At 37.1% G+C, this 12,247-nt stretch overlaps 2 protein-coding genes across 6 annotated transcripts; one reads left to right on the forward strand and one right to left on the reverse strand.

Moving 5' to 3' along the window:
* Positions 1-4,795: 4,795 nt before the first annotated feature.
* LOC115621787 (ferritin subunit) lies at positions 4,796-7,203 on the reverse strand. Of its 3 annotated transcripts, XM_030515553.1 has the most exons (5): positions 7,169-7,186; positions 6,758-6,861; positions 5,794-5,943; positions 5,415-5,692; positions 4,796-5,340 (listed from the first exon to the last, which is right to left on the reverse strand). In XM_030515553.1, the coding sequence occupies exons 2-5, from the start codon at positions 6,825-6,827 to the stop codon at positions 5,068-5,070; spliced, it is 771 nt and encodes a 256-aa protein (XP_030371413.1). In that variant the 5' UTR covers positions 6,828-6,861; positions 7,169-7,186; the 3' UTR covers positions 4,796-5,067. The 3 variants fall into 3 exon arrangements, with proteins under 3 accessions (XP_030371413.1, XP_030371415.1, XP_030371414.1); XM_030515555.1 differs by lacking the exon at positions 5,794-5,943 and having other exon boundaries at positions 7,169-7,203; XM_030515554.1 differs by lacking the exon at positions 5,794-5,943 and having other exon boundaries at positions 6,758-7,203.
* Positions 7,204-8,262: 1,059 nt separating this feature from the next.
* On the forward strand, positions 8,263-10,474 carry LOC115621788 (ferritin heavy polypeptide-like 17). Of its 3 annotated transcripts, none has more exons than XM_030515557.1 (4): positions 8,263-8,399; positions 8,683-8,819; positions 8,980-9,006; positions 9,464-10,474. In XM_030515557.1, exons 2-4 carry the CDS (start codon positions 8,702-8,704, stop codon positions 10,021-10,023), a joined length of 705 nt encoding a protein of 234 aa, XP_030371417.1. In that variant the 5' UTR covers positions 8,263-8,399; positions 8,683-8,701; the 3' UTR covers positions 10,024-10,474. The 3 variants fall into 3 exon arrangements, with proteins under 3 accessions (XP_030371417.1, XP_030371419.1, XP_030371418.1); XM_030515558.1 differs by lacking the exon at positions 8,263-8,399 and adding an exon at positions 8,502-8,525; XM_030515559.1 differs by lacking the exon at positions 8,980-9,006 and having other exon boundaries at positions 8,265-8,399; positions 9,464-10,270.
* The last annotated feature ends 1,773 nt before the right edge of the window (positions 10,475-12,247 follow it).

Consider the following 12,247-nt stretch of genomic DNA (forward strand, 5'->3'; position numbering starts at 1 on the left):
TAAGCTATGGGTATTTAAAAAAAAGAGAGAAATTTCCAAGTGAAACGTAAAAGAAATGAAGAAAACAAAACACCGACGTTTACAAGTATACACTGTCAATTAATTCTTTGCAAAATGCAAACACTGGTTGAAAGAACAACTTTAACATAAAATTTAAAAATAAAGGCATTATTTAGGAACATTTTATATATCACTTATTATTAAGATATGTATAAGCTATGGGTATTTAAAAAACAGAGAGAAATTTCCAAGTGAAACGTAAAAGACATGAATAAAACAAAACAACGACATTTACAAGTATACACTGTCAATTAATTCTTTGCAAAATGCAAACACTGGTTTAAAGAAGACCATAGAAAAATTAAAGGGACAGCCAAATCGACTACGGATCTCAATCCTATTAAAAATTTGTTGGAATTGCTAAAGAAAAGGGTGGCCAAACGTCGCCCAACTTCGAATCGATCAAATCAATAAATGAGGAGTGGCGAAAAATACCCGAGTATTACGACATACATAAGTATGTAGGTGCACTCATATCCTCGATGTCGCGTCGCCTCACGGATGTTATGGATGCTAATGGCGGGCATACAAAATGTTAGCCAATTATAGGGTTTTGTTGAAAAGGTATAGCCTTTTTAAAATTAATATTTGCATTTTGCAAACACTTAATAGACACCTTACATTTGCTGCTTTTTGTTTTGTTTTTTATGAATTTCTATGTTTCTGTTTATATTTTTATTACTTTTGTTAACTAAATGATTTAAGAATACACTTATGAATAATATTGTGGAAGACTAAAGTTCAAAACCAGTGCCTTTCCTAATAAATAATTATGTTGATGTTAAATTTTTGTGACTTATTTCATTTTGCAAACAATTAGTTGACATACTGTACATACTTCTAAATTGCTACATTGTTCCTTTTAGATTGCCTTCTCATAGCAAACCGGTTAGCTCGTTAAAGGGTTAAACAAGGACTATACCACGCTTGTCATTGTGTTTTAAATGGCAAAAGATTTATAGTGTGAAAGGCAAATAGATTTCATAGAAGAAAGTGCTATCAGTGGGCAGAAATGAGGGACTCTTCGTAAGGACAAAGAAAGTGCAATGCAGATATAAATCATTTTTTCCGTATAGGTGGTACGTCGCATGTCCTGCGGTGCACACGGCACGCACTTCAATGGATAACCGGTTTCCGGTTGGTTGCCCGACCTAACGCACAGTGGTACAGAATTGTTTTCAATCGGCCAAAACTGAGTAGAACGATGAATTTAGCTGCTGACCCACTGTGCGAGGCCCTAAACCAAAGTGGTTCAGGCGCCCTTGAATGGGTTTGGACGCATGAATTGCAATTTCGCTGCAAACAATGCTGAGTGCAGGACATGCCCGTGTCCTTTCAACCATCGAGAGGGTGCAGCTGTCCTGTGACGACTGTTGTTGCTTTTGTTGTCCGTGGAAAATTTGTCACCATCACCATCAAATGTCAAATGTGATAAGAGGCCGGCAAGTTTTTATCGCAGTCGTAAATAAATCACACGCACATTTCATGCCGAAGAGAGAATTTTGCATAATTTCAGCTGCAAAAAAAAAACAACCAAAAAGGCAATAAAAATTATGTCCGAAAATCAAGCATGACCGAAAGTATTTTATCAAATGAAATTTGTCGCGGCTAGCCAAAGATTAATAGTTGGACAGTTGTCCAATTTATATGCGAGACATGTCCTTCCAATCGTGTTCTATTGTGTTGTAAAATGTTGCTATTTAAGAAAAAAATAAAGTATGTAGTACTCTAATGTCGCGCCAAACCGATTAATGTATACTCAACACGTTTAAAATTAATATAAAGTTTCTTGTAGCATCTATCTGATATTGTTTTCCGATTTGGAAGAAACTTCAGAATATACTGAAACAAAACTCATTGATATGAAATCTGATTAAAGATATACGAATATACAAAAAATGTTCTTCTATTAGGTGTGTCATTTCCACCGACCGGTTCTATGACAACTATATAAAGTAATGTTATGGCTACACATGATTTCTTATAAACTTGTTTTGCGTGGGAATGAGACTAGTCGACGCATCAAGTTTTGTATCCCTAGCTATTGCAGTTCAAAAGTTCTCGAGGTTCATACAGACGGACGGCTGGTCAGATAAATGAAGAAATGGCAATGTCGATTAGTCTGATCGTAAATATACCTAAAAACAAAGTCTGATACGCCTTCTTCTATCTCTTATATACATAAAGTAGTTGGCCTTCAACTCTTTGGATATAGGGTATAGAAATGCAGACCCAATGCTTCAAACCCCTTACTGCTCGTATGCCACACATCTGTTCAAATATTAGCTTATAAAATTGTTTAAAATGCCCCGCCTTTGGCAAATCATGGACGTGGTCATGCTTGCTCGCCTGCACAGCCCACCCACCCATCTAGATGCTCAAAATTCGCAATCCGTTGCGCTAAGCGAAAACACAAATAAGAAACATCATCACCGCCATTTGACAGTTGCCACAATTTATCATAATTCAATGCATGGACTGGCCTGGCATGTCCTGTCAATCATCGTCGATAGCAAGGACATCGGGCAAAAAAAAAGGGTGAACACACAGCCGCACATTAGCCCACTTGCCTCAGGGAAAAAGCATGATAAATTCAGGACTGGACCATTGAAAGAACTGCACGACATTTTTACAACTGACTTATGAATTATTCCTTGTACTCTCCCATCTACCCCACCCCATCGACCCTCCCACTCCACTCTTTCTCGTCACACACGCTGCACATTTAATGTTTGGCTTTTTGTATTGCCAAATCAGATTAGCCCCTGAAAGAAAGGGTCAATTTGTCTGATGGGGGCGTTTATCAAAGGGAATATGCGATGTGGCCAAAACATTAGCAGTCCCCACCTCATCGAGGTTGCTTTAGCTGCCAGCTTAATGGGCTTGCAAAACGTGACCATAGAGTACAGATTTTGAACAACGTAAAATTCTAGACCGATTATGCTTGAATTTATGCATTCCGTAATTTAAATGTTAACATATTTATCGTACAAGTATGTATTCTAAGTTGACTGAAAAATACGCCCAAGTGCTTTTAAGTAGGATTTTTTTTTATAGCAGATTCTTTAAATAACACGGTCGTACTATATTAATAGCAAGATAATAAATAATAATAAATTTTAGAGAGCAGCCAATTATTTGATATTCAAAAACGAATACTCGTATATATATTCTTGATCAGGATGAGAAGCCGAGTGGATATAGCCTTGTCCGTCCGTCCGTCTGTCTGTCCGTATGAACGCAAGGATCTCAGAAAGTATAAGAGCTAGAATAACCAAACTATACAGATTCTCCTAAGACCGAGAAAGTACGAGTTTGAGCTTTTTTTCGATGCACCCCCCCACTCCCCCGCAATTCGTGTTTTTTCTTATAACTTCCGTAATTCTCGGAAATCAATTTTGGTAGGTACATCCAGTTAGTACTAATGTGTCCGTGTGCCAAATTTCATCATGATAGGTTAATTCTGAAGAAAGTTATAGCCATAAATAAAATCGCTGCTCATGCGCTGCCTGCAGCTCTGTCGGCAGCACTGCCCGCAGCTGTTGTTGTTGTTGCTGCTTTTGTTCAACTTTGTGCTGCATACATACACGCATATAAACACGCATAGTTACGTGATGTAAATGTATGCTGTTTAAACTGAACATAAACATGTATTCTAATTGAATTTAATTAATTCATTCATTTTTTTATTAATTTAATTTAAAAAAAATTTTTTTTTTAATTTTTCGTTTTTGTGGAGAGTACAGGCTATTTTACTGTCGGGCTTGCTCGACTGTAGCGTTCTATCTTGTTTTAAAACCAGAAATTACGTGTTTTTTTCTGGGTGTGTAAACATCTACATTCTTGAGCAATGCAAGCAACTATTGTAAGTCTTGCCAAGACTATATCATAGTTTTTTTTTCGTTGGTTGATAAGAGAACACCACCTGTTACGTTTGCTAAAGAGCACTTCTTGAAAATTAAATGAAAATTAACGACTTTTCTTGTACAATTTCTTCATAAGTAAACCACTTATCTCATCGCATTATCTTGTACCCTAATTTTATCTACAGAATACGTCTCCTTTTAGGATAACACGATCCATTCACATGCGTTTAACAATAGGCGTTAATCATTGCGTAATAGAATTAAATTCATCGATTCATTAAATGGCGGAAAATCACAACAAAAAAAACCCGAGGTAAGGCGGATTCTTTCATCAAGTCGCAATATCTGAGTCGAACATTGGAGTCCAAGTCTAGATTATTCACCATCACTCCGGCTACTTAAATTTTCATTGATCCGCCTTCACTGAATTTTACAGGAAAGTATACACTCTTTCACTCTCCCAGTCCCTCAGGAATAGCTCCACTTTCCGACCCAAACATTGAAAACAATATAAACAAAATAGTTTTATCGGTCTTTATTCAAGAGAACGCTCATCTAATTGACAGCGGATATTCATACTTATTGTGGTTGGTATTACATTTTTATTTTATTTTTTAAACTCCACATGAACGTCTACCTAAATAAGCGACTTAATAACTACATATACATACATATAGAAAATATCGAATAATCTATTACAGTTGTTGATCAATGCAGGCAGAAATGTTTGTGTGTTTGTATTCTCAAGGCGATAACGAAACATAAATAGTATTCTAAATTAATCACAATCGCAAAGACTGATAAATATTTGCCCTCGCTGTAAGAGTCCGATGATTAGGTTAGAACGGAAAGAAAACATGTTTTATATATTTTAAACTGTGCTTGTTGAAGAAACCGATTTAGAACGGCATTTACTTTAATTTATTTGGGCAAATATTTAGATAGATATTTAGAAATAACGAATCTTCTGTTTAAATATTACGCTATGGAGAGTTTTAATAACAGAATGATAGACATGTGTAGAATGGATGGAGGGGAAGATTAACAAACAATTTTGAACTTATACAATGTTTTTTGTTGGGCACAGTATAAATGTTGCATCATTAACTAAAGAATGAGTTGGGGCCCCGGGCATGGCACCTTACAAGTTCTTGTCGAACAGGAATTCGCCCAATTCGCCGTGAGTGCTCATCATCTTCTTGAGCGTGGTAAGCTTGCCGGCCAGATCGCGTTGGCCATGGAGCTGCTCTTCCAGATAGACACCGGTAAGGTAGTCGACCAGATGGTAATGGTTGTATGGCTTGGACTCGCAGGTGGCAATCAGCTTGCGAATTGACTTGGTAACCTTGATCTCCAGCTCCAAAGCATCCTCCAAAGCACTGGCACCATCCCTCCACTCTTGCTTGGCCACGGTCTGTCAATGAATGGGTTGGGACCACATTATTTCTCGGCTACGAAGGTTTACATAAAGTGTTTTAGCATACTAACCGGCACATTGATTAAATTGCTGACATTATCGGTCAACTGACCGCGCATGGACAGATATTCAACCAGTTTGGAGCCATGCTCGCGTTCCTCCTTGGCGGCCTTAAAAAATTGTTCGGCAAAACCAGGACGATTGACTGTGTCGCGTGCGAAGTAAGCGCCCATTGCCAGATACTGATAGGAGGCATTAATCTCCTCCTGGATCTGATGACGCATGCCAGAAATGCAGGCATCCTTCATGTCCAACCAGGCTTTAGGTATTTCGGGAACCTCCAAGGAGCCTATTTATAGGTAAATCGAAAGATTAGCGCTAAACATGATAGCCAAGATTCTGAAATATGTACATTATATCTACATATACTTATAAGAGATATAGACATACAGATTAACTTATGTTTCAGTTCTTCTTCTTGACCTGCATTAGCATGAGTTAAAATAACATTTTTGTTTTGTTTCTTGAGCTCCTTCATAACGCTATTGGTTGGATCATTACTGGTTTTGCTAATTTCGGTAACTTTTCTAGCCTTAGGTACTGTGGGGTTAAGGTTGGGTTTATTCTATAAAATCTGCTATCAAGCATTGCATAAGGCTTCTGTGTGAAATACAAAAGTGCAGTTACGTGTGTAATTCGTTCATTTTCATCATGCTCTTTGTTTTGTCTTCTCATTATCATTCTTAGCCATGCGGTTGCACTTTTGTTGGTAACGTGCGCAGTTTCATGGCAGCGCAGTCATCGCCATGGCAACCTCAGCAGTAACGGCATTTGTTTTGATGTGGTGCCGTGTGCAAAACATGCTCAGCCACCTCTCTCATATTCTACTGTTGTGAGCTCTCGCAATGACTTGCGGCCGTGTGCAAAACAATTTTCTAATCTGGGCTTGCCTTGCTACTTTGTTATTGCCATACCCTTGTCACATGTTTTTGCGGTATGAAAATGGGAACAAGCAAGCAAACTAAACTCCGCATTATAAAATCAAACAAAAATTGAACAAAAGAAGCCATAAAACTGGTTTATATTAATTCAAAACGGAAGCAATTATTGAATTAATTTAAAAAAGTTGTATATGAAGTTTTTATTTTTTGTAAAGAGCAATGTACGGTTGTAGCCGCTCTTACTTAATGCGCATGAATTTACGCTCTCTCAATGTAGCGCTCTCTTAGACACCTTTGTATGTGTGCGTAGCCTTTGAAATAATTTCAATTGCGTCGAAATTTGTTTTTTTTCTTATATATTCGACTGATTTTGTTTTGTTTAAGGTTAATAGCAATGCACATTTCACAATATCTGCAGATATGTACATACTTACTGCAGATTGATTTACACATATAGAAAGGTATGTACTTACATTTAAAGTCGCCATAGGCTTGCTGCGCCACAACAGCCAGCAACAAAATACTCGCAATAAATTTCACCATCTTTGTTGTTGTTCTTCGGATTGTAAGTTGATGTCTTTACACAAAATCACAGAACAGATTTTCACTTTCAGTTGTTAATCGAAATTCAATTTATGTGCTCTCTACGAATGCACAAATAAGAATGAAGCACTTCGGTAAATTTAGCAATGGTTAAATAGAAGACAATACAATAGGCTAGTAAGGGCCGAGTTTAATGAATTTGAATGCGTTCTGGGCCTTTCGTTTGTCTGTCAAGTTGCCTTTATACACACTGGCATAGAAGGCGTCGCTTGCTTTCAATCGAATTGTTTGCCGCCGATATAATGTTTTTGTATTTTCAATTAGTATTTTTATTCCAGTACCTTCTGACAATCTTAATCTCTGCTTTACGCGTCTTTACTCTGTTCGTTATATGAAATGTGAACTCGAACTGTCGTTGTCAGCGTCGGGCAAAACACTTTTAAAGGTTCCGTAACAGCGAGCTCGCTCACAAAGAGCATGGGAATATTTGAGTGTGTGTGTTTCTGTGCAAGTGTGGGCTCTTATCTATTCAACATGTCGTCAAAGCTGCCATCGTTGAAATTCGTATAATAGTATGTGATAATTTAATATGTCGGCTGTTAGGCGTACTTAAATTAATACACACGTTCTCAATGTAAATCTGTGGTGATTTTGATTTTTCTGAATTGAAGTTCAGTCCAATATGGCCGACCAATGGCCGCTCAATTTCACAGTGCATTAGTCAGCTGTTCTTTGTTTTTGTTTTGTTATTGTATATGGAAAAATACACGTCATGGGTTGCCAAGCGCGCTACTATCATGAGTTGATGTCTTAATGCCAGTAAGAGAAGATATGTATGGCAAATATCTTTGCTGAGATTAAAGCAATACAAATTGGTACAAAACAGCCAATATTTAAATTTAATATTATTTGGTGTTATTTATTATATTATTTAATATTATTTGAACAAATTACGGATGTATCTGAAGCTAAATTCCAAAGAGTGTATGTATAAACTAAACATAATCAAATCCTAAGAACACAAAATATACCACAGGAAGGACAAAACTTGGCGGTAGAAATTGCGTTCATAAAGCTTAGTGCTTACATTAATTTTCCTTTGCCACTTTTATCAACCATTGGGTTACATAATCATAAAACCAAGTCACTGTAGTTTAAAAAAATAGATAAAAACGTCGTACCACCAGACATATCCCACTTCAAATTGATAATAATCATCAGCTACAATACATTTTAGATGGAGATTTGCACACGCTGACAACCCTAGATTAGGCTGCTTGGAGTGCAAAAAGAGCACGAGAGTGAGTCACAAAAGAAAAACAACACTAACAACGTAATACGCAGCCATGTTTTTGACTGACAAGCCAGAGCGGCGAGTGCAAAAGAAAATACCAACACACTCACAAACAAGCAAGGCATTATCGATCGCATAGAAACGAGACGAGCGCGACGCTATAAACAGCAGTTGACGATTTGCTTTCCAACAAGCAACACACGAAAGAAGAGTAATACAAATTAACATTTTCAATTGAATTACGTTTGTGACAACTTTAAGCAGCTACTAAGCACGAAGTAAGTCTGTCAATTGTTATCATTAGTTAGTTTTCAATTCTGCGTTTGTGGCAAACCATTAAAAGCAAAAGAAACGTTCTGATTGAAATTATTTACGAACAACATTTCGAAGCAGCTTGGTGGTGGGTACGTTCGTGGAGAATGTAGAAAATTCAAGAAAATATTTGCGACGCAAAAAGCAAAACAAGACGTCACAGATTTTGCTGTCGCATTTAAGCATAAAAACATACACAAACATTTGACTAATTTAGCAACATTTCGTAAAATTGTTTTTCAATTCCAGCACTAAATATTTAACAAAAATGAAATCGTTCATTGCATTTGCTTTGGTTGCGAGCCTTTGTGCTCTCGCTCAGGCAAACGAGGAGGGAGTCTGCCGCAATAGCGTTGTCTCTGCCTGTGGCTCTTCAAGTTTCTCTGGTAAGTACGCCGAAGAGAGTGGGTAAAGAGCGCAAGTACAAATGTGTGCGCATATGTTTGTATGTGTGCGTGTGTGTAAGAGTGAGTTGCATTTTAAAATTAAACCTGTTTCATTTATGCATATTACTTTTTAAAATATATTCTTTTGAAAATAAACAAGCACTCACTGGCTTTTTCACGGGCGAAAGTAAGCATAATAATTTATGACTGACTTCCTTAGTAGCCACCCAAATGCTAATAATTTCGATACCCTGTACTCAACGCGATAGGGTACATACATACGTATGTATGTATGTATATATACAAACATACATGTATGTACATATATTTGCTTTGATTTCTGACTTCTACACTTCAATAAATCGGAACTATAAAAACTAAACAAAATAAATAAATGCAAACAATTAAAATCAGACTACATGGTATGAAAATATATACTACTAAAATTGGTCGAAAAGTCTGAGACGAAAAATTGTATTTCCACTAAAATGCATATTCTTGGGTTTTATCGCATACAGGAAATAATTTAGAATATGTACAGGGTATCTCTTGTCTAGTGTTCTTAGCTATTTTGTTTCTATTGCTTTGTCACCACTAACTTTTCCTCCCTTCACCTTGCAACCCGCCTCTTTTTCCTTACACAGGCACATCCATTTGTAATGCTCGCTTTGCCGGCATTGAAAGCATTGAACCCGAAGTGCAGGCCTACATCAACTCACAGCTGACCAAGTCCTATGAATATCTATTGCTGGCCACCCACTTCAACTCGTACCAGAAGAATCGCCCCGGCTTCCAGAAGCTGTACCAGGGTCTCTCTGATCGTTCGTTTGATGACAGCATCGATCTGATCAAGAAGATTACTAGTCGCGGTGGCATTGTGGACTTCAACACTCGCCATGAATCGCCCGCTTCGGTCAGTACCCAGCGCCCCACTCTGGAGGTCGACGAGTTGCACTCGCTCGCCTTGGCCCTGGACAACGAGAAGCAGTTGGCCACTGGCGCCACTCACGTGCACACTCGCGCCACCCACGCGGCCCTGCGCGATCCCGAATTGGCCCATTACCTGGAGGAGAGCTTCTTGCCCAAACAGGCCGACAGTGTGCGCAAGTTGTCGGGCTATGCCAACGACTTGGCCAAGCTAATGAAGGTGCCCGATCCATCCCTGTCGATCTATCTGTTCGACGAGTTCCTGCAGAAGCAATAAGTCCTTGGAGCTTGGAACTGTAACTCCAATTAATAGCTGTTATCGAAACCCATACAAAATTCACCATTCTGTTGTAATTGTTATCCGATATTTAAGTATTACATACACAGCCTGAAACAAATTTAACCACAAAATTTCCGCACTGCCTGCGACTTTCATTCGATATGTAATTTCCTTGTCGTTTCTAAATATTGATTTGTTTTGCATTCTAAATAAATCGCAGCGCAGCAACACAGCAAGCAACAAATTCCCAGCTGTTAATTATTATATTTGAATTTCATTTTTATTTGCCATTTGCTGCTGTCCCTCTCTCCCTCACACTCACACATTATTGTGATAGGCGCATAATAAAAGTTAAGTAAGCAGTTCGGTTGAACAAATGTATCTTTAAACTGAATACAATAACCGAGTTAAATTAATAACAAATAAAAAGTATATTTAGTTAAACAAACACAGATTATGCATTTTGTATGTATTTATGGGGTGTCTGGTGTTATATTTCTGACATTTTACTGCTATTTATTTTCCTGATAACCGACGGAAGCCGACGCATTATTTTGTTTGATTTATTTCTGCCTTTGTTTTACTTTACTCGAGTAATTATTTCTCATAGACAAGGAAAGTTTCTAGTGGGTTATTATTGTAAGGGGAGGGAGAACTGCAATAATTTTGAAAACAAAAGCAATCCATTTAGTATGGCTATCACAACGGTAAGTCCGTTGCATAAATGTATTTTTATTGGTATGTAGTCTTATGTATATCTGCATATATAGTATAACTAAGTAAGTAACTATAAGTAAGATATATGCACGGAAATATCTGGTTGGATATTCTCTCTAACTCGAGTTATCAGAGAACTTCGCTGATTTCTACTTAATAATTCGGACTCTTCCTTTATATAAGGTTAGTGCGAAGTATGTAACATGCCGACCCCATAAAGCATATACATATATTCTGAATCAGCATGACGAGAGAAATCGATATAGACATGTCCATCCGTCCGTCTGTCTGGATGAACGCAAGGATTTCAGAAACTATTAAAGCTGGAATAACCAAAGTTGGAATCCATATTCGTCTAGGTCCGAGAAAAGACGAGCTTATTTTATTTTTTTTATTTTTTTTAATTTTAGTCAATAGCGTCCACATTTCAAAAGCTACCTAAACCAAACTTTGCACACATCATTTATACATAAATATATTTGTTTCAAATTTCATCTAAATCGGTTAGTTCTAAGAAAAGTTATTAGTGAACCAATTTCACTACGGTACTACGCCCACAAGCTGCAGCATCAAGTTCGCTCTTCTTCTTCCTTTTGCTTCTGCTAAAGGCGCATATACCTCAGTGTCGGAAGCTTACCGGGGTACAAGGTATTTTACTGTCGGGCTTCCTCGACTGTAGCGTTCTCTCTTGTTTTACTATATATAGTAATTAATGTACCTGTAACCGAACGGAAATAAAACTAAGCATACATTTTCTAAAAGTTTAATTCTTGAATATTTATAGAACATTTCTGTGGACTACGCAAACATACTTGTAGTATGTATATGTAGTAGTACTAAACAGTTCTAAACATTGAATCCGAGAGCCTTGTTAATTGGAATAGCAATATTTTCAAATGATAGACATATCGGTAGGGTTCGACGGGATTTGTGGAATGAGGACATCTTCACCTTTGAAAGGTCCCGTTAGATTTTTAAAAATGTAAATTAAAATGTACTATTCGGAAATGTTAAACGACTTGAAATATTTTGAAACTACATCAAATTCGTACTAGCGAAATGAATTCTAAAGACAAAGAGGATTCTTTTTGGGGTGTCAAAAGTAAATTTGGATGTTGTGCTAAGCGAATTATTCATCGAGAATTCGTTCCATCTGACCAAGAAGAAGTGTTTGGTTCATGTACACAGCCTTCCTCCTAAATAACGTAAAATAGAAGATTGGCGCTTGCTTGTATCTTGACAAAAAAATCTCATTTCAACTATCAATCATTTCTCATATTCCCCTTCGGCGCCGCCCCTTTACACATTTATATATTTCAATAATATAATTTCGCCAAAATATCCATTCTGTGTTATTTGAAATATTCATCTCTAGTCAATTAGATTAGTGAGGAGATTCATAAGTAATATTAATTTAATAATTTAATTTAATTAATATTAATATTAATTAGCAAACTTTCAATAAATATCGTATATGGTTTCTTAAGAAATTTTACACTACTCT

The sequence above is a fragment of the Scaptodrosophila lebanonensis genome, unplaced genomic scaffold (genome assembly GCF_003285725.1).
Source record: "Scaptodrosophila lebanonensis strain 11010-0011.00,11010-0021.00 unplaced genomic scaffold, SlebRS2 tig00000024-arrow-pilon, whole genome shotgun sequence".
NCBI classification, from domain to species: Eukaryota; Metazoa; Arthropoda; class Insecta; order Diptera; family Drosophilidae; genus Scaptodrosophila; species Scaptodrosophila lebanonensis.

What these genes read in the sequence shown, in the direction of transcription:
- LOC115621788 (XM_030515557.1), top strand. Translation starts at nt 8,702, where the DNA reads ATGAAATCGTTCATTGCATTTGCTTTGGTTGCGAGCCTTTGTGCTCTC. An exon ending in TGGCTCTTCAAGTTTCTCTG is followed by an intron (nt 8,820 to 8,979) that starts GTAAGTACGCCG and finishes AAAATAAACAAG; the next exon opens with CACTCACTGGCTTTTTCACG. An exon ending in TGGCTTTTTCACGGGCGAAA is followed by an intron (nt 9,007 to 9,463) that starts GTAAGCATAATA and finishes TTCCTTACACAG; the next exon opens with GCACATCCATTTGTAATGCT.
- LOC115621787 (XM_030515553.1), bottom strand. Translation starts at nt 6,827, where the DNA reads ATGGTGAAATTTATTGCGAGTATTTTGTTGCTGGCTGTTGTGGCGCAG. An exon ending in AGCCTATGGCGACTTTAAAT is followed by an intron (nt 5,944 to 6,757) that starts GTAAGTACATAC and finishes TTAACCCCACAG; the next exon opens with TACCTAAGGCTAGAAAAGTT. An exon ending in ACTGAAACATAAGTTAATCT is followed by an intron (nt 5,693 to 5,793) that starts GTATGTCTATAT and finishes ACCTATAAATAG; the next exon opens with GCTCCTTGGAGGTTCCCGAA.